The 21,100-nt window shown below is 32.2% G+C and overlaps 1 protein-coding gene across 1 annotated transcript in view; it reads left to right on the forward strand.

Annotated features, from left to right (window-relative positions):
* The window catches only part of LOC130443988 (dopamine receptor 1), a 36,217-nt gene extending 15,904 nt beyond the window's left edge, over positions 1-20,313 (forward strand). Inside the window, exons 4-6 of the mRNA XM_056778932.1 lie at positions 10,824-11,056; positions 17,868-18,065; positions 19,876-20,313. Of these exons, the coding sequence (XP_056634910.1) occupies positions 10,824-11,056; positions 17,868-18,065; positions 19,876-20,291 (847 nt within the window). The 3' untranslated portion in view covers positions 20,292-20,313. The remainder of the gene's footprint in view (positions 1-10,823; positions 11,057-17,867; positions 18,066-19,875) is intronic.
* Positions 20,314-21,100: the final 787 nt, after the last annotated feature.

Genomic DNA, 21,100 nt, shown 5'->3' on the forward strand with positions numbered 1-21,100 from the left:
GCCAGAAGAAAGCAAGCACGCGCTGTAGGCAACTGCGAAGCTCTCACACTACACACTTCGCCATTGTTGACATTTAGGCGTCAGTCGGCGTTATGTTAAAGCCACGTAAACATGTTCGCCATTATTAATGCTCCCGCCAAGTATGAATTACGAAGTGTGACTCATTTTGTACAGGCTGAAGGCAATAGTGATGCAGAAATCCATCGAGGAATGAGTCATGTGTATGGGGAAAACTTCATGAGTGATGGTGTTGTGCGTCGTGAATGGTGTCGAAAGTTTAAAGATGTGCATGATGGAGGGAGCAAGAACACAAATCTGTCGTTTCAGATGACCTGTTTCAACGAGTTGATAGAATGGTTGAAGAAAACCGTAGATTCACCATTACTGCTTTGTATACAGAATTTCCAGAAGATTTAAGATCTGTTTTTGAATGTAATGTTACAGAACTGTTAGGATAAGTTGTGTGTACCAATCTTTATTTGATTGATAAAATTATTGTTTTCTATGAACTTTGTTGTTTATTTATAGCCTATCGGAGGTTGAAAAAAAAACGGCACTCATATTTATACATGAAATTACAATTTTACCCATACGTCTGAATGTGTGCGATAAAAAACAATACTTTTTAAATAGAAGTTTCATTATAACAACCAAAAGGGTGCGAAATGCTCTCTAAATGGGATAATCATTATAACACTCTTTTTTATTTGTATATTTATCGTCATTTTGCAAAATATTTTTCAAACTTTGGTTACTTAAACACTGATTTTCAAGCTAAATAAATCTGAAATTGCGTGCAATGTAACTCAAAACCTGCTTCCGTAGAACTCAAGAAAAATATACCTACAAGAAATTATTTGGCGATATATTAGGTGGATGTTACACTAAAAAAATTATGTATAACATAGGAAATGCGCTTATTACATATTTCTTGGAAAAATCAAGCCAATATCAATGGAAATTATCAACAGGTCCCATTATTGAATGTTGAAAACTACCATAAATTCAAACTATAATCCTGTTTTCAACAAACGTATTCTTTAATGTGGTCGTAGATAAAATATTGTGTGATACTCGTACATTTGCACACTTATATCACAAAGCTATTATCAAAATGTGAACGATCAGCGGGATTGATCGTTTTTTGAACGCCCAGTTTGCTAGTGACATAATGATGGATTTTGTAACTGTTTGGAGAGGTAACTATCATAATCAAGTTGCCTGAAATATAATGTAGGAGGAATTGTCAATTTCCTTAAAAACTATTTTCTAATATTAACTCAAATACAAATTTCCACTCTCCAGATTCATGACATACATTAATTTAATCAATATCTTCAATTTCGTTTTATTCAATGGAAAATTTAATTTGTAACGTTGTTTTGAATAGTTTCATTTCTATCAAATTTACAACCAATTCCTTCTGAATTAACTACATGTATTTGCTGTTTTTGGCCATCATCAATTTACAAACCTTTCAATTGGCGAATTTTTTAGTCTCTACTCTGCACATGTATAGAAAAACAACTTTACGTATTCTGTTTGTTCCTAATTTTATTATTTTATGACATGTATGTCCAATGGAAAGTCCAAAGCGTATGAAACTTTGCTTCATATTATGGATACTTTCGTTTAAAATACAGTACGATAATGGAACTGAGAGAATATACAGCGTGTTGTTAACTTGATGGAAAAAATTCGGGAGTGAATATGCTGTGATATAGATAAAATTTCTCATACGACTCCTCGTATTTTGAATGGATGATTACGTATATCCATGTAGTATGTTTAAGGAATAAATAATTCTACACTAGTATTTGGCGACCAGGAGTGGTTCATGCCCAATCGTTAACTATCCATAACTTCTACTGGGAAAATCTGTACAATCTAAAGATAGCAAAAATGAATTTTTTAATCGATTTTTTATCAAAAAGTTACTCTTTGTTTAACTCGATAAAATTTTTAGTTTAGGAGATATATAGATTTTTAGATCGTTGTACATGTCAAGGAAACCGTTCGTCATAAAGAGACATTCTCAAAAAAATTATCATAAATTGTAATAATTAGTCGGAAGGTCGGTATAAACATGCTAAAACTTTGCTCATAATTGTATGTGTTTAGCTTCCATAAAATGGAAAGAAAAATATAATACTTGATATCTTGAATTGACTTTCTAATTTACAACGTTGTGTCAAAAACTGAAAAGTAGGCTAAATCCCAACGTTTTCACAAATATATAATTTCTGGTCTTGACGCGAAATATAACGACCGTACCGAAATTATTTCCGTTAATTCACGTTATTTCGCTGAAATAGGTCTTAATTGAAATTCTTAAGGGGTGTGTGTGCAAGCAATGTTCCTTCGTTAGAAACGTGACCGGTTTAATCGCAAATTCTTCTTCTGTTTGTTGCGGAGTTACTGTAGTTGTTAACTACGACGCCAAAAACAAGAAACACATTGCGATTAAGGAGGAAAGTAGAGCAAACAATACCATAAAAGTAAATGGGAAACAGTCCTTTTCTGCAATAACTTTTGATACCTACAATGTGGCAGGAATAAATCGTAATGGGCCCCATTATCACGAAGCTCGTACGAATTTTAGACTAAGACTAGAAGATGTTATGAATTTTTGGTTTAACGAAGATACTTCTCCGTAAAATGAGGTAGAAAAAGCTGTTTAAAATTCATCTTCACTTACAAATGAGAATAATAGCAACTAATTGATACAATCACAATTATAAAAGAAGAATTTCTTTGAAAAATGGTTTGTTGAACAGCTCTTGCTGGATATTTTCTGAGCTCAGTAATTATCATGAACAATACATCATATATTCACTGATTATTGAATCCTTACCTAACCAAAATTTTAATTATTCGTATTCATAGGAGGGTTTCATTGAAAAATTTTATTGAAATGATAAAGAGTATGAAATAAATAAGTGATTGAAACAATTCTATTTACATAAGACGACAATTCCACTCAGGCATAAAATAGATATCTTAGAAATGTATTTTCTATGTCTAACGCACTTCTAGCAGTTCCCAAAGTCAATACAAAAGGATAAAATAACAAAGTGTGGATAAAATTGGATGAAAAAACCTAATTTTATATATATAAACATGTCGTATTTTTTCCAGTAAGAAAAACGTACCTCTTATTTGCTTTTGCTGGACAGCACTTACTGCAAAACAATATTTTGTTAAAAACAAGTATTTTTCTGTTCACTTTCTAGTTAGTTTAATTTTATTATTCAATATAATTCAATTATCTTTATTTGATTTATAAACTTAAGCCCTTTGGAGTGTGATGTGATTTTCATGTTATAACCTAATCAAACTCAAACCGTTTTTGTAGAGTTTTAATTTCTTGACAAAATAAATTCAAATTACTAGCAAACTGGTACACATAAAGTAAAATATAAATCAATAAGTCAAGATGAAATCACTTAAAAATGTCATTAGAAGGACTGCTAACCATTCTGAAAGACAGATTCTGAAAACTGACTGTGAAACCAAGAACATTTCTAATACCTCTTCATTTGATGAAAATCGTTTTCCACGTACAAATTTTTTGAGATGTGAGGAAAGCCAGCTCTTCCAATAGAGTGGATCTAATCTTCGCGATGGTTTTATAAGCAATGGTACATGATCTTCTTGAAGAAAGAATTTTTTTCTTCTTCAAAATAAGGCTTTATCACTTGGAAGATAAATCAATCTGATGCTTATACACTCTTGGTAGATTTCCGGTAGCTAGCTGTCACCATTTCTTGCTTTGAATTGAGATAATATTGATACATCCAAGTATAATCTACACTCATAAAAAGAGGAACAAAATTTTTTACATCACTTCTAAATTGTTCAAAATATTGTTAAGAAAGTTGCAAACGAAAGTGTCTTTGTTATGATTTTGGAGAACGCGACACCCATTTTGAGCGGAACTTTCTATTACACAAGATGTCGGCTAAAATATTGGTCACATCCTTTGAGACACCACTCACGGCTGCTAGTTAATTTCACTTGCTGAAGCAACAATAATGATATGTTTGTTATAATTTTTGTTATAAACTTGTAATGTTTTACAGTATATAATGCAGGAGAGTGAAATTTTTGTTTTGTACCAACTCAACGAGGCAATTTCTGGTTAAACCAATTTTTTTCGCAGGGATCGGCAATATATATTTAATATATCATTTCATTAATTTATTATTATCATATAACGCTACTTTTTTATGGTATGTTACCGTTTCAAAGTAAACAGCTGAAAAATGTCGTAAATTACATTTCAATTAAAGAGAACCGTAAATTCCCGTAATGGCTCCCAACATGTAACACCAACAAACAAATCGTATCCAATATCACTTTCTACAATAACACAAACGGCTCAACTTTTAATACGCTTGAGATAAATTAGTGTAGAAAATCAAATAAAACGTTGAAGCGTAGAAAGGGAAAACGAATGAGTCCACAGAAATGATCCAAATGGGTGTAGAGAGCAGAAACGCAAACCAGCATATGTTAATTAATAACAAGGTTTAACGAAATTAAACTTTTCATCAGTTTTTGTTGGGAAAATGAATGTTTATGTTCTAAAATCTGAATCATCAACTATTATTATATGTGTTATTCTCTGTGGCAATATTTCTTTTTCATTGAGATAATACTATGCTTAAAAAAGGTTGCGGCAAGATGTGTGGTTACTACTTCACATTTTCGTCATTCGTAACATCAAGTTGTCTGATACCACCCTAGAGGAAACCAATTTATGAAATGGTCTACTCATTGTAAATCATTGTAAAAATGATGGACCATATGAACAGGTTCTTTATTTAAATTTATTAGAAAATTAATTGTCATCAGAAGAAAGTATTTTCCAATTTCTCGTATGTTTCATTCATTCTAGTTTAAATAAAACCGAAGTGCGTGGGAATTCGTCAAATACTTTTCTTTTGGTTATTGGAAGTGCCACGAAATAGGAAAAATCCTCGACAAAAAATGTTATGGACCGATTGGCATGTTACAGATTAGTATAAGAAAGTGAAATTAATTTTTTCGAAATATTACGTATGAAGCAGGAAATTCCAACTTCCTCATTGGAAAAACATATTCTAAAGTCTATTGATCAAAGAAAAATAGTAGACCAAAACATATTCACGCATAGTGCACCTGATCAGGGATGAAAATGCCAAAACTGAGTAACAGGACCGCACTTATTCAATATTCTTATCGATACCACCGAATACAGAAATCGAAAGATAATATGTGTATTGAAACATTAAAATAAAATCGTCACTTTCTACATTTTCTAATTCCCCATCAGGTGATATTAACTATTGTCGTTAATAAGGGGGTCAACTTGCACATCAAAGACAATATCTATATTTCTCATTTTTATTTCATCCTTGCACATTCATCATGAAATCATCGAATGAATTGCTAATTTTTTCCTTGGTGGATACTTTTGTGGGTCTGTACTCACGAAGGATTCGATAGACAATTGAAGAAGATACTCCCTAAAGTTTTGCCGTTTTAGAAATAACCTCATCAAAAGTTTTGTTTCATTTGTCAACAACTTCATCTGTCTCTGTGTCTAACATATTTAAGATTATTACGTTATAGACAAATAAAAACAATGTTACTGCAGTGCCACTGATCTGGACCAATAACGATGTCACGCCGCGTTTCGCCCGGAGTGTTCACGTGCTGATCACACACTGATCATATTCAATAATTTTCATAACCATACAATATACTAATTTATTGAATTTCAAATTCGATGGCAGGTAAACAGTGTACTGTATTTTCTGTGCCACGTATCTCTTCTATACGAACTTACTTGATAAATTAGAATATTATTATCAAATTAATTGGAAAACGTGAACCTGAACGGTATGTGCTTCGTAATTAATTGTTGGTGAGGGACGTAATAGTTTTGTCAATCGAACTTTAACAATTACCACAATGAACTTCGTATTTTAGTATCTAAATTCGTATTATGTGGAAAGTTTGTTACAGCCATAAATTGTGTTTATTAGAGATCGGAATGTCTCGGTTAGTTAGGGTGACCTACACAGATTTACAATATGTCGTGTTAAAATTAATACACAATTCCATACAATCACTCACACATTATAGTTTAAGAAAAAAACTAAGGAATACGGTTTTGTAGTCAAACAATCTAAACAGTGAGAAATAAATTTTAAAATAAGAATGACATGAGTGTCGAGAAGATTCATGTCTGAGCTCAATATCAATCGTTATAATTTAATTCCGAAATCCAGAGATTCGATCGAAACTTATCCAAATTTATCCAAGACGATAACTGGGTTATCGAAACGCGCGTCAGACAGTGTAATTGTTAGTGTTGGTGCAGTGGTGGTGTAAACAGTATATTCAGTAGTATCGATTTTTTAGTAATTTAACATTTTTGTAACTTGTTCTTTCGTTATCATTTCTTCCTTTTCATCAAGTTTCTCTTTGTTACTTATTTTAATAATTTCTTCATTTTGTTTATCATATCTACTATTCCCATCATCAGAATTTGCTTGAAATACGACTTCCAACTTTCTATTTATGGTTATAACTTTACCATTTTCATTCTTAATGTTTCATTATATTTATATCTTCATAATTCTTCAAATAAATGACATATACGTTTGATATGGCATAAAATATTACCACCATAGGATAGTAAGTTAACTTACAACCCTTCTTAGTTGATTTATCGACCGTTTACAAGGAAAACCTATTCCTTATGTATAATTGCTACTCACGTCTTTCAAAACAATGTTAAAATGTTGTTCACAATATAGAGAAAGTACCTTTTTTATTATTTTTGTCTGTAAAATGAAATCACTCTCCATTCTCTTCAAATATTCCTTTCATAGTAGGCCTTCTTTTCCAGCCTGGTCCTTTTGAGCTTCATGATTTTTGATAATTTTTCTTGATGACTTGTGGTGAAAATAGGTACCTAGTTTCCTTCCAGCTACATAAATTATATTTTTGATAAAAGTAGTACCAACTGCGCCATCTTTAGCTACTTCATCATATATATTTCTTAGAGGTATTATTGATTCTTGTTATCATTTCTTGATTGGCATGAATTCGCGAACATTATAAACTATTTCTTAATCTGTCTTGGAACTGTCCATTTTTGTATCCATCAAATCGAAATTATTAAATGACACGGATCTTCATAAATTTCTAAATTTTTGCCACTGGTGTACAAAAGTAATCTGTATAAAGTAACAACAATCATTTCAATAAAATATTCCGTATTTCCTTGTCATGAAAGAAATGTAACGATTAATGTAATAAAAAAATCACATTCCATAACTTTTCACGCGAATAACAGTTGATTAGATTTGTCAGGATTTTAGAATTCACGTTCGAATCAAAATCTTGCTTACCACAGACTTTCCATGAATATAAATAAAATTGATTTAAGGTATCGATGCATAGACATATCAAATAGTTATTGACGATAGGAGTGTTGAACATTTGAAAGTGCGAAATATATCTGAACGAGCGTAGCGAATTCGATAACCATGCGAAATAAAATCACCTCTAACACTTGTCAATTACAGATGATGAATGATTTTTGTATCGAAATTTCACATCTGTAGAACCAAAACCTATTCACGTTTATTGATAAACAGTTTCTGAATTTTATCATTCATTGAAATCGATAAGTTGGTACGTTAGCATATTCAGGGCTAGGAAATAAATTAGATACTTGAGGTACCAGATTATTTCAAATGTATTAGTTTCTAAAGAGTTTGGTTAAATATTGTTGGTCTTAAAACAATCCGTACACAAACATTCACTTTTCACAATATTAACATTTTTTCCGATCCAATCATCAACATTATAAAACAAAATTTTTATCGGGTACAGTTATCGACTTCATATCAACTAGAAAAATTGATTTTTCCAAGTTTCAATACTGACAAAAGTTATGAGTTAGTACCTCATTAGATTATAACTTTTCCGTGGAAAGTTACAGATTTTTTATAAGCGGAAACGGAAACAATTTGTACAGAATACGGAGCAGACAACTACCAACGAAATACCGGAATACAGTTTTTTTGATATGATCTCATTTGAATTAAAATGAATATATTATCATTAAAACTTTCCAGATCTTAAAATCTCTGTGTCCGGGCACATTATTTTTCATTTCAGACTTTTTGTTTTGACACCGGTCACTCCATAAATATTCTAATTTGAGCTTTTTCTTACCTAGTCTACTCATCCTCATATGTGACTGTTTTTTCGTCTCATGAAATAACCTACAAGGTTAATCTTCTCTAGATAATTATCAAGTTTGTAATGTTTGTGGACTTACTTCTACCAAACAATTGTGGATTATAAAATCTAATTTAAACTCGAGAATTTAAAATTATTGAATATCCTACGTCGTTTCAAAATAAAAAATCTATTTGCATCCAGTACCACTACCACGACACCAACAATCACTACGCTCGTCTCGATAACAAAATTATCTTCTTCAGAGACTAAAGGTAAACTAACTAACTTGATCTGATCAATCCATTTTATAGCAAATTTTCCCACCAATGAACTTCCCTCAATTTATTATTGGATACGTATTCTAACAATTTTCTATTATTTATATTTATTTCATTATTATGACTGGCAGTGTGCTCGGCAATACCCCATTTTTCGGTCAGTACGAGGATGTATTGATATCTAGTTAGCCTAGACCATTTCCATGCATAAACAACCAAAATTGTGGAAATTGAAAAATTGGAGTATCGAGCCATCATCAAGTATCTGTATTTAAAAGGGTTAAGAGGTAAGCAGATTTACGAAGATATGCTTAATACCCTTGGTGATGAATGTCTTTGTATGCGATCATGAAAAATTGGACTGCAAACTTCAAAAAAGGTACATTTCTCTTTGAAGATGATGACCGATTGGGAAGGCCAGTTTCTGTTACAGTCCCCGAAAATATCGATGCAATCATGACATGATTCTATCAGACCGTCGAATTGGGCCCAAACGGATATCTGAAGCACTGAATATTTCATATGAAACATCTTATAGGTAGTTCACATCAATTTGAACTTGAGAAAAATTGCTGCAAAATGGATCCCCAAATGTATGAATGTTGACCAAAAGCGTGCAAGGGTAGAAGCATCGCGTTCGATCTGTGCTCAATTTGAAAACGATGTAGACTTCTTAAACCGAATTGTTACTATGGATGAGACTTGGGTACATTTCCACTATCCAGAAACAAAGCAAAAATAGATGGAATTGCGACACTCTGGTTCTCCAAAACCTAAGAAGTTTCGTGTCCAAAAATCTGCTAGAAAAGTTCTTGCTTCAGTTTTTTGGGAAGTAATTATGATTGATTTTTTGGATAAGGGGGTAACAATAACTGGAGATTTCTATTCGACGTTACTGACCACTCTACGGGAAAAATTAAAAAGAAAAGACGCGGAAAGCTATCGTGTTTTCGCACGACAACGCCCCTGCACACAAATCTCATGTTGCCATGCAAAAAAATAGTGATTTAGGATTTGAATTACTAGAAAACCCCCCTTATTCACCAGATTAGGCTCCGTCCGACTATCATCTCTTCCCTCAACTGAAAAAAAGTTTAAAAGATCGTAAATTTTTTCCAACCGAGGAGGTAATAAAAGCTGTGGAGGTCTGGTTTGCAGAGCAAGAAGAAAAAAATTTTTTTTTGAAAGGTCTAGAGACGTTGTAGGTTCCCTGTAATAAATGTATCCCATCAAGAGGAGAATATGTTGAATAATAAAATATTTTGACATTGAAATTTTGTTTGGGTCTATAGTAGGCTAAGAATTTTTCAATATATCCTCGTGTATATTTTTAATGTGCTCTATGAACCGGATATTAACGTATCTTTTAGTCTGCCCAATATACTATCACAATCATTACATTCAAATTCATTGATAACATTTCCAAATCTGTTATTTTATCCTTAGGATTACCGAACAATTGTTTTAATGTAGTTTGTACTGGATTCATTTATCAATTTTGAAAATTCTTTCCAATCCTTTTGTATAAACAGGATTAAAAGGCACCAAATGGAATTGTTTTCCATTTTTGTTTTGGGAAAACTGGCCATGTTGGATGCAATGGAAACAAACAGCCGGGATGTATCTGCTCGAAGTGGTAAATGTCAATTATTTTCCAATTCATAGGTAAACTTTATGGATGGACATTTCGAATTGAGTTTCAAAATAAAATCTCCTACATTTGCCTATTGTTCAAAGTATAAGGATAGTTCAGTCATAAACGGTGATAGGCAACTGTCGATAGCTGTTTATTCGTATTGTTTATAAAATTCGTTGTTGTACTGTACTGGAAAGTGCTTTGCTCTATACATACATAGTGAATATATTTCTATTATATCAGATCTCAAATCATCAGAGTTCAGTAAGTACTCAAGATGTTCCATGATCTGCGGATCATGGCGGCAAACTGAGAAATAATGAAACTACATCGAAAGTGTTAAGAGCTAAATTATAGACGTTTTTCCCTAAGTGTCATTCGTAGCCTAAAGATATGCTATGATAATTGTATTGGATAAAATTATCCCATTTAGGGCATAGACGTCCCACTTAACACATTAATTTTGAACATTAAAAACTCATAAATGTTATGTAGAGTTTCACGTTCCTCAATGTGATTAATATAATCAGTTCAATTGACGTTAATATAAACAACAAAAGGCTTGATTATTTGCAAATATGATCCTAGCTTGCAAACAAATTTTGTTAAATATTGAAATACAGAAAAGAACAAACTAATTATCAATTTGAACATTGTTTCAGATATGGTAGATGGGTGACAAGAAGAGTTGCTTTGGGTAGTATAGCTACAATATGGCTATTGGCGGCTTTGATATCTTTTGTTCCGATTTCATTAGAGCTCCACAGGCCACCTCAACCACTAGTTTATAATGCGGGTGGACAGAATTATCCGACATGCGCTCTAGACCTTACTCCCACGTACGCCGTTGTCTCTAGTTGCATATCTTTCTATGTTCCATGTATTGTAATGATAGGTAAGTTCGCAAAATATTCTCCATCCTCAAGTTTACATATTCTTAAAATACTGGGACATATCGCGGAAAAGGTTCGTTAAAATTATAAGGGTTAAGAAATTAGTACTCAAAACTTAAGTTAACCACTTTAATCACACAGAACATGGTAGATAAACCTTCCAGAGTGTAGTAATAGCTCATTTTTTCTACAAATATTTGAACATAGATCAATAGATACCCTAAAGATGACTGGTACCGTCAGATGGTGTACGGATGGGTACCCTGATACAATACGACGAGATTATATAAGATGGACTTGAAGATTCACGATCACATTGATGAGTTGTTCGTGTTTTTAAACACTGAAAATATCAAAACTGATAAGATAATTGAAATTCAATACCAAGAAAAAGATCTCCTCGATCATGAATGATAATTTCATGAAATACGAACGGTGTCATTAGAAACTTCATGTTTTTCCATGACGTTTTTGTATATCGCATTCGCAAAAAGAAAATTCATTAATCTGATTTTTATGGAATTTATTAAAAGTTTAATGAATTGCTCAAAAGCCCCTTCTGCTTATTCATTATATTACTGAAAAACTCTTCATTTCCTTTGAGGCCTCCAAGATTTTTTATTTTATTAGTGTAGTCAAGTCCAATTAAAATTCTCTCCAAATAATTCACAATACAACTCAAGAAAGTGTCATAATAACAGAAACATCAACTTTATCAAAAATAATTTGATAAACAACGAAACAACCAAATAAAACAAAGTTGTTAATCAAAAAAATTTTAACAAGAAAGATATCGTAGGGTGTAATTGAAAGCTCAATTTTAGCATGATAAGAAGTTTGATTTCAATTCAAACCCCAGAGTTTTGTTAGGAGAACATGAAGATGAATGAAAATTGTACAAACACTACATCGATCAACAAAATTTACCTATACAGGGCGTTTCAAAAAAAAGATGGAAAACTGAAAAATATTTGGGGTTTGCTCAGTAAAAAATTTACCAGCATCGGTTATTACATCATAATTTTCAATTCAAAATCTGGTAAACTGTATCGAGTTTCATCAAGAGCACCTTTTTGGTGTAAAATTAAATGATGTTCACTAGAAATTTTGCTTAATAAATCTAATATTAAAAAAGTTATGTTCAATACTTCTTAGTACCAACCGTGTAACTAGCGCCCTCTATGAGAGTCACTTCCAAAACATATGTGTGTAAAATTTCAATACAATGTTACCAGTGGTTTCGGCAAAATCGTAAAAAATTTGTATAATTTTTTTTACTGAGCAAAACTCAAATATTTTTCAGTCTTCTATCTATCCTAGAGACGGGATCACATTTTTTAAAACACCCTGTATACAAAATAATGTAATTACATCTATTCTTATTTGATTTTGTTGCGGCTTCTATCAATTAAAATCAATAATAACGGTTTATTATTTACTTTTATAATTCAATTCATTTTGTTTCTGGTTTGTAATTTACAGTTATTTTTAAACTTATATAACTGTAAACTTGATCCTGACAAGTTCTGTCACATTTATGGTGAATCACTTATCCAAGTAAAATAAAAAATGTAAGAAAAGTTTATGATTGCCACCGTAACATTAGAGCAACGTAGAATAGTCAATTCTGAATAGTACGTCAGCAATTTTTTGTCAGAAGTATTCGAGAAAATCAGGGAAACCAATCGCAGGAGACGAATCATTCGCCACCACGACAATGCATGCTCTCACACATTAGTTTTAACAAAAACGTTTTTCAACAGTCAAAATATTGACCGGTTGGTTCAAACGCATGAAAAAGTGTATTGATCTTAATGAAAAAAAGTTTGAAAAACAATAAAGCCATATCTGATTATGAATATTTGTTTTTATTTGTCTATCTCAAAACTGAAATAGCAACATTGAAGGTACTTATCCCTTCTACGATGGTTGTTTAGATATTCAGCAGGCTTCAACAGCGAAGCAGACTGATAATTTTTATAAAGAATGCGTGATTAAGTTGTATGTAATTGCATATTCATAAATCAAGTTTATATAATTTTTAGAAAATTATGTAACTTCATACCAAGCTTCATAATCTGTTTAACAATTTTATCCTACATAGACACGCCAATGAAATTGAGAGTGCCTTTTTCACTATGATAAAATATTCATTTTTACGGCTTCGTATTCTGGATTACGGGAAATTGAAGTTCCGAATGAGAGTAGGATAAATTATGTCCTTGTTCTTGAAAATATGAATTTTCCTCCAAGTTTCCATCAGAGTTGCCTGAATAGGCAGTGAAAAGACGGTAAACTTACTAATACTTCTTGATAAAAAAAATCCACACGAATTTATAATTATTAAAGAATATTCAAATTCTCTTATTTATCTTGTTGAATATGAAACATTTGGAAAACAAATTTGATCGAAAAGTTTGAGAGGATTAGAAATTTTTCCAATTTGATCAAATACGTAGATGTTTTAATAGCGCACTGAAGCAAAAAGATACGTAACATTATGGAAAAAATTCCCTCAACAACGTAACTTATTCGATAAAATATTATTTTTATCAAATTTTTACTTCTTAGACCCTTTTATAAGTTTTTGCTGTTAGATCTTCCTCATTATAAGTCTCTCCATCAATAATTTAACATTTTTCAAAAACTAATTTAACATAATCTTACTATCAAACTAATCATTGTTTATAGTACAATTTAATGTTTATTTATATTTATAAATAATTGAAAAAGCTGCAAATCCAAGTCACACCTTCACCACACTTGATTCGCCCTGTTTTTCTGACTGTTTTTATGGAATTTTATTATCAAATCTTCAGTAACTTCTAATCAAAACATTCACTCGAAATTTTGCATAATTTCATGCTTTAGTTGCTAATATATGAGTGAATAAAAGCATTGTTGAAATCTTTGTATTAATGGAACTTTCAAACTTCAAAATTTCACTAATTGATGGCGCTATAAGAAACGATTAGCGATATTAATTTTAAAGTAATATTTATAGGGATATATTGAACATTTGCTATATTTCAATTTCCATTGACCCTAAATATTATTTAAATTAAATATGATTCATATATATCACTCACTCCATAACCTCAAGTGGTCAGTTTAATGTTGTCAATAGAAGTTTTTGTAATAATAAAATCAATTATTGAGCGACGCGCTTACATCAAATAATCGTGCTCTGTTTCTGCAAAAAGGTATGTCAACAAGAGATGAACTACGTTCGAAATGACCGATCAGTGATTGAAAGGACGTGGCACGTGTCATTATCGAATAGCTCATGATTATAGGCAGGCGATAAAGCTACTAGAGTTAGAAGGATCAAGTGGCATAAATAAACGCACCTTCTTCTTAGAGTGCCCTATCAAGTCCCTTTGACGTTGGCGATCGGCATGGCAAAACTCTCTCTATGTTGAGCTAATCTAAATAACTGTCCTGCTTCTGTTATCCCAGTCCATTATCTAGTATTCCTCGACCAAGAGGCTTGTTTCCTTCCAATTCCTCTACGACCTTCAATTTTACCCATCATAATCAACTGGAGGATACTAAGCCGGCTACCACGCATTATGTGTCCCAAATAAGCTATTTTTCTGCATTTAATGTTATCCACCAACTCACGAACCGCATTTGCTCTGTTAAGGACTGCATAACTGTCCACGGTATCTTGAGCAAAAGCCTTTAAGCGATTAATGGTGGATATTTTTGACTGCTTCGACACCTTGTAAAACTGACCATATGTAACATTTGATCATCCGTTCCTGGAGTTGAAATTTTAAATTATCATTAGACAATTGGCCGGTCATTTGTATGGTACGACAAGCGACTTAATACCATATATTTTGCTTTAGAACAGTTATTGTTTAGACCCATATCGCTTTCCACTCTGTCAATAGCGTTTGAAAGGCATTGAAGTCCATTCAAGTCGTCACACAGTACAACTTTATCGTCTACGTATATGATTGTATTTATAAGTTTACTGTTAATTTTTACTCCATATGATAAATTGTGTCTAGCTTGCTTAAAGATATTATCTGAATACAAATTAAACAGTAGTGGTGAGGGTATGCAACCTTATCTGACTATCTATTTTGCATTCTTTTGTCGATTTTCGTTGATTCCAACGCTCGGCTCTTTCCATTGTATTTCTCCCTTAAAGGGGTTAGTTCCATCTCGTAGGTCATTTACCAATTGATGGATTCTATAGAACTCGCTGCTCTTCTACCAGCAAGCACAGAGTCATTTGTTTTTCTTTATACACACCATTCAGCCTATTATGGTTTTCTTCAAATATTTTGAATATTATTTTGTTCACGTATTGTGGCTCAGTAGTCACTTCTATTTTAATTCTAGCATTTTTGGGAAAATTTGTTCCCATTCTAAAAAATAATTATTCTCTGCCCTTCATCTCATCTCCAGCAAGAATTACTAGTTCAAGTGATGCGATTCTGCCAACGCGAGTTTGGAAACAGCACTTCTTGTTGGAGATGAAGATGATATTAATGAGAAGTTAAATATTCAAAATATTTGAAGAGTAAAACAGGACGAATGACATGTTACGGCTTATACATTTGTTAGGAAAACAAAGAAAACAAATACTTGCCACAACTTATGCTCAAAAATACGTCAAAATCCTCAGACGATATGTGTGCGTATCTCCAAATAAATTCTATAAAACCCGTGAAAGCAGTGAGAATTTTATCATGATCTGGAAACCATATTCACAAGCTCTTTTTTTAATCAACGTATATTCAATAAATTATATATTTATGTATTTTTCTTTGGGTGTAATCACTTTTTAATATTTGGCGTAAGCGCTAATCTGATCACCAAAAATAAACCCTGATCAGCTATTCACATTATGATTGGATTTGGAAAAACTAGAACACTCTTATTTATGTGGAGTATACAAAATCAATCAAAACTGGAAAATAATAGACTAAAAAATATTACCTCTGGAAACTAATAAAAAAATTGGAAAAAATTTGATGAATGTTTCGCTTGGCGAAACTAATTCACCATAATTTGAATTATACTAGTTCTGACAGGAAAGTGAGAATATTTTTTCAGCGTGATTAATAGTTGAGTGATAATTACTGAATTCAATGTACGTGGATGAGATTGTTGAGTTAATAATACAATCCACCCAAATTAATGAAAATTATGTACGAGGACGATTTGAGACACGGACGGCTTTTCAATGAAAAAATATTGTATACCACTTCATTTGGAATATTTATTTCACGAGCTATCTCACCATACAAAGACACTGATTCAATTAACATTTTCTGACGTAGAATATACGACGTTCTTTGACAATCCGTATTCATCAAGCTATTTTAATACCAAGGAACCACTTAGTTATTCCATTGGACGATATACTCTCAGGATTATATTCACACACCTTCTTCTCGATTTCTTTAAGTGTTTTCCAAGACAACAAAGTATTGTAATCTTTGTATTTATTCAAACAGTTTTTGATCAGTGGGATGAGTTTATACACATGGTGTATCGTACGTGTACACTAAACTATTCGCTATTCACTAAACTGTCCACAAACACTCAACACTTATCTAATTTATTCACAAACATTGTTTCCTTTTCACTATCTCTAAGACATCGAATCATATACTGACTGTTACGGCTGCTAGAACCTTAAATAGCAAACAAAAAAAAGGCCTGCTCAGAAAGTGTCTTTATCAAAACAATCAGAATATAATAAAAATGGATAACACTATTTGTTATATTTGACGAAAATTAACTATTCGAGAAGATAAAAAGTTTTAGGAGTGTAGACAAACATCAAAGCTTTTAATTCTTTTTTGTGTTTTAAATTTGTGATGTTGTGCTCAAAGACTCCAATACCAAAAGTTACTATACATACCTGCAACTACAAGCATGTCTTAAAGCTTTTAAGTAAGTATTTGGATTTGTTAGTAACTGGAGAAGTCGAAAAGCTACGGAACACATTATTATAGTGCCAAAGTGAGCTTCATATTTTTCCTATCTTTCATATATTCTACACACAACATCATGAGGATACCTAATATACAGTTTTTTGTTTACGGTACAACAATCAAAATCGGATTTTGGCATCAAGTTGACATTGTGTTGAATTCAAAATGGCGGCCGTGGGGTTAACAATCGATTTTCTCGTATGTACCCGTGTTAGTTTTTCTTGGTTTTTTTCCGTGACTGAGGATTGTAATTATAATATTAGAAAGACTCCTTGGATACATTTTAGATCTATTTCCGTGGAACAAATACAGCTATAACTGAGTATTTTACAGTTTCTTTGTCAGTATGCGAGTGTTTTCAAGCAATCAAGTTTTTTAGACATTTATTTCCAACTTTTGTTCAAGTTTATCAAACATGAGTACTTTTTTACATGAAAAGAGCTTTAGTCATAAACCTACTCACTTTCTACAAGTTTCCAATATGCTTTCCAGACTATATTTACCTACACTGAATACAATACTGCTTAGTCAACAAAAAACAACAAAGCCACGTTTCCGGGTGGAATTTTCGCACTTTTTTAAGTAGCAACTATTTAAGAAGCCATTTCGCTATAAAATAAATGATAATAATAAGGTCTTTAATTCTACAAATAACTTGACAAATCGCACAGAAATAACAACAGCGTTTGTTTACCACACGGCGGCCATTTTTGAGTAGGCATCAGCTGATTTTGACAATTCGTTAGATTTTCCACGGTCTATCTAAAACTGTTCTAATTCATACAATCAATAACCCACATTATGTTAAATCGAAAAATATTATGAAATAATCGAAGCTTTTATTGTGTTACAGGAATTTACTGCAGACTTTATTGCTATGCACAAAAACATGTGAAAAATATTAGAGCAATCACCAGACCGATCGATTTACCAGATGCAGCTACAAAAAAGAAAAGTACGAAACAGAAGAACAAAGCTCTTCATATCCATCTTCACAATCATCACAGTAGTCCATATCACGTTAGTGACCATAAAGCTGCCATAACCGTAGGTTAGTATTTTTAACAAATAACCCCCTTTCGCAGTAAGAATAATTTCATTGATCTCTGTCCATTCCTATACCATCTCTTGGATGGTGTAGGAAACTTCCTGGGAAAGCAATAGGAAAATTCACGCATATATAAGAAAAAATTGAGTCTTATGATCTTTTATCCCTGCTTCCCACAATCTGGAAATTGTATGGAAGAGTTTAACATAAAAAAATCTATTATGGAAGACAAAATCTTAATTTCATCATACCAATATGGATTTAGAAAAATTCATTCAACTATAGAGCAAATTCACATGCGAACTAATGTTATTGAGAAATCTTTGGAGAAAAAGAAGGTCAGCTCTACATTCTTCCTCTATGTAGTGAAAGCCTTTGATAAAGTCTGATATAAAAGACACAAATACAAAATGAATCGACTATTGCCATAATAATACTCAAAACTCAGAAGTACTAGCATCATGAATTAAAGAAAGATGCTTGAGGTTTTAGCGAAAAAAATAGTGCTCGAAAATTGATAAAATTTAAGCTTGGATACCATAAAATACAATTACCATATTCGCAAACGATACTGCTATTAAAGCAGGAGAATCAAATGGAATGAAGTTAAATCAGTATATGTCAACAAAACTAACAAAAACAATGAATACATTCCTGTTGAGCTAGACGCAAGACTACTCTGTCGTGTCGTGTCGTGTCATGAAGAAACATGAAAAACTCTACATAAAATTCACAAAAATGTACTGGGTGCTTGGAAGAAATTCTGCAACAACAAAATATTGGTATAGAAATGAATCCTTACTACAAGATTGAGGCTGTTCTAGATGAAATAATACTGTTACGAAAGTGTCTCTGCCCTAGAACCGGTTCTGTCTTGAAATTCGAAAATTCAGCGGAGACGCACGCAGTGCCTTACTTGACTTTTTATTAACCACGGAATCCGGTTGATATTTTTTTAATATTCGTTTTTATAGCAAACGGTTTATTTACATTGTTTCTTTTGGATAATTTCTAGGAAGATCTATTTGTTTTTTATTTTTCTACAATTTTCAAGATCTTCTTTTCTATTATAAGCGGGTTCGTTCAGTTCAGTTTATAATAAATAGTCGTACTGAACAGAACGCTTTAGCAAATTAATCAAAGAATTTAAATAAATTATTTAAGTTAGTTACGTGATAGTGATAAGTGAATTATTATAAGTTAGTTAAGTGTATTGTATAGTATTTGAATAAATTAAGAACGTTAGAGACAGTGTCTATTAATTAACCCCTCGAATAGAAATCGGATAAATAAATTAGAAAAACATAAAATTGCTCATAATTCAGAAATTTCGAAACAAAAAAATTAACCAACGTTCTTTGATACTGCGCAGAAATAGTGATCCTGGAGATGGAAACTAATCAACAAATTAAAAGAACTTCACAAGATATTAGAAATAACGACTTCATCAACTATCGAGAATGAGATCATCTAGCTCCAGGGCAACGTAAATAGAAGACTTTAGAGAAAAAATTCTTTTGAATTAATGGGAGTGAAGATGACAACAAAAAACATAATATTGTGCATAGTAGTCAATACACGTTAAGTATAGATCATAGTAGAATCTAAGGAACACCTTCCTACGTAATAATTTAAGAAGATACACAACTACTCATCAATCAAATTTTAAAATCACTATTTTAATATCAAAAAAAGCTTTATAAAGAATATTTTATGGAAAAAACTTTATCCACACCTTCCTTAAATGTTTGAAACAATCCGTTTCAAAACCTGTTATCGAGTTGCATAAATTAGTGTATGAATCTCTTTTCAGGCATAATAATGGGCGTCTTCCTCATATGCTGGGTTCCGTTTTTCTGCATAAACATAGTAACAGCCTTTTGCAAAACATGCATACCAGACATCACGTTTAAAATACTCACTTGGCTGGGCTATTCAAACTCAGCTTTCAATCCGATAATCTACTCAATTTTTAATACGGAATTCAGAGAAGCTTTCAAGAGAATTTTGACAGCACATTATCCAGCGTGGTGCAAATGTGGTTATCAGAGCGTCTCATTTAACAACGACAAATACGTGACCGATTATGGCACGAAAACGTTGGTCGTAAATGCCAGAAGAAACGGTAGCTTTGGAGAATATTCGAGCGAGCATCTCAGCTGCGAGTCGGTGAGACATACTAGAGTTAATTCCGAAAAGGATATATTGGAAGATATCAGTGCCATTTGACAGGATTGTGCCAATTTGCAAGATACCATGGTGTAGAATAGAGGTATAAAATTGAGATTTTTGAATAATATAGAATCAAAATAGTTTTCAGTTAATTCCTGCCAAAAGTATAATTAATACTCATAAACATATTATAATGAAGATATTTATGTTCAAGTTTGAAATTTAAGAGCTTGAAGATATTGAATATAGGCTCGTGAGCAAAATAATTTACTCAAGTCGCACGTTCTCGGTCAAAAGTCTCTACCTTAGCTTTATAATGGGTGGTCTATATTAATATTGAGTTATTTTGGGCTAAAGAAAAAATATTAAACAAAAAGGAATCTTAAATAATGGAAAACGGTTATAAATAACAGTAAATGCTCGAATGTATGTAAGTCCAGGCTACGCACTTGCGGCAATTTCGACATCCTGTTAATACTGCCGTACGTAACTTGCAGTATGTGAACGGCCATTGTATTATTTTCGAGGAGGAGGCACCTCCAAAAGCCACGTTTTCTTTTATGCAACACTACGCAAATTTTTCTATAGATCTTCTGTAGATTCGTCCGTTTCTATCGCTACCATGTAAACATACTCTGCTTTCGTCTGAGGAGACAACGAGCTCTATTGTTCGTCAGTTTAACTAACGTGTTCTCTGACAAATCGTAGATGGGCTGGAGTTAATTTAAGGCCAGTAGATGGCTCAAGATTAGTTGCCTTAAATCTTCATCTGACTATACAGACACTCACAGCCATTCCTCGCGTTTCTCTGAGCTCTTTTTGAGATTAAACACCGATGTACTTTTTCTTTCGCATCTTCTATCAAA

Source organism: Diorhabda sublineata, chromosome 5 (genome assembly GCF_026230105.1).
Source record: "Diorhabda sublineata isolate icDioSubl1.1 chromosome 5, icDioSubl1.1, whole genome shotgun sequence".
NCBI classification, from domain to species: domain Eukaryota; kingdom Metazoa; phylum Arthropoda; class Insecta; order Coleoptera; family Chrysomelidae; genus Diorhabda; species Diorhabda sublineata.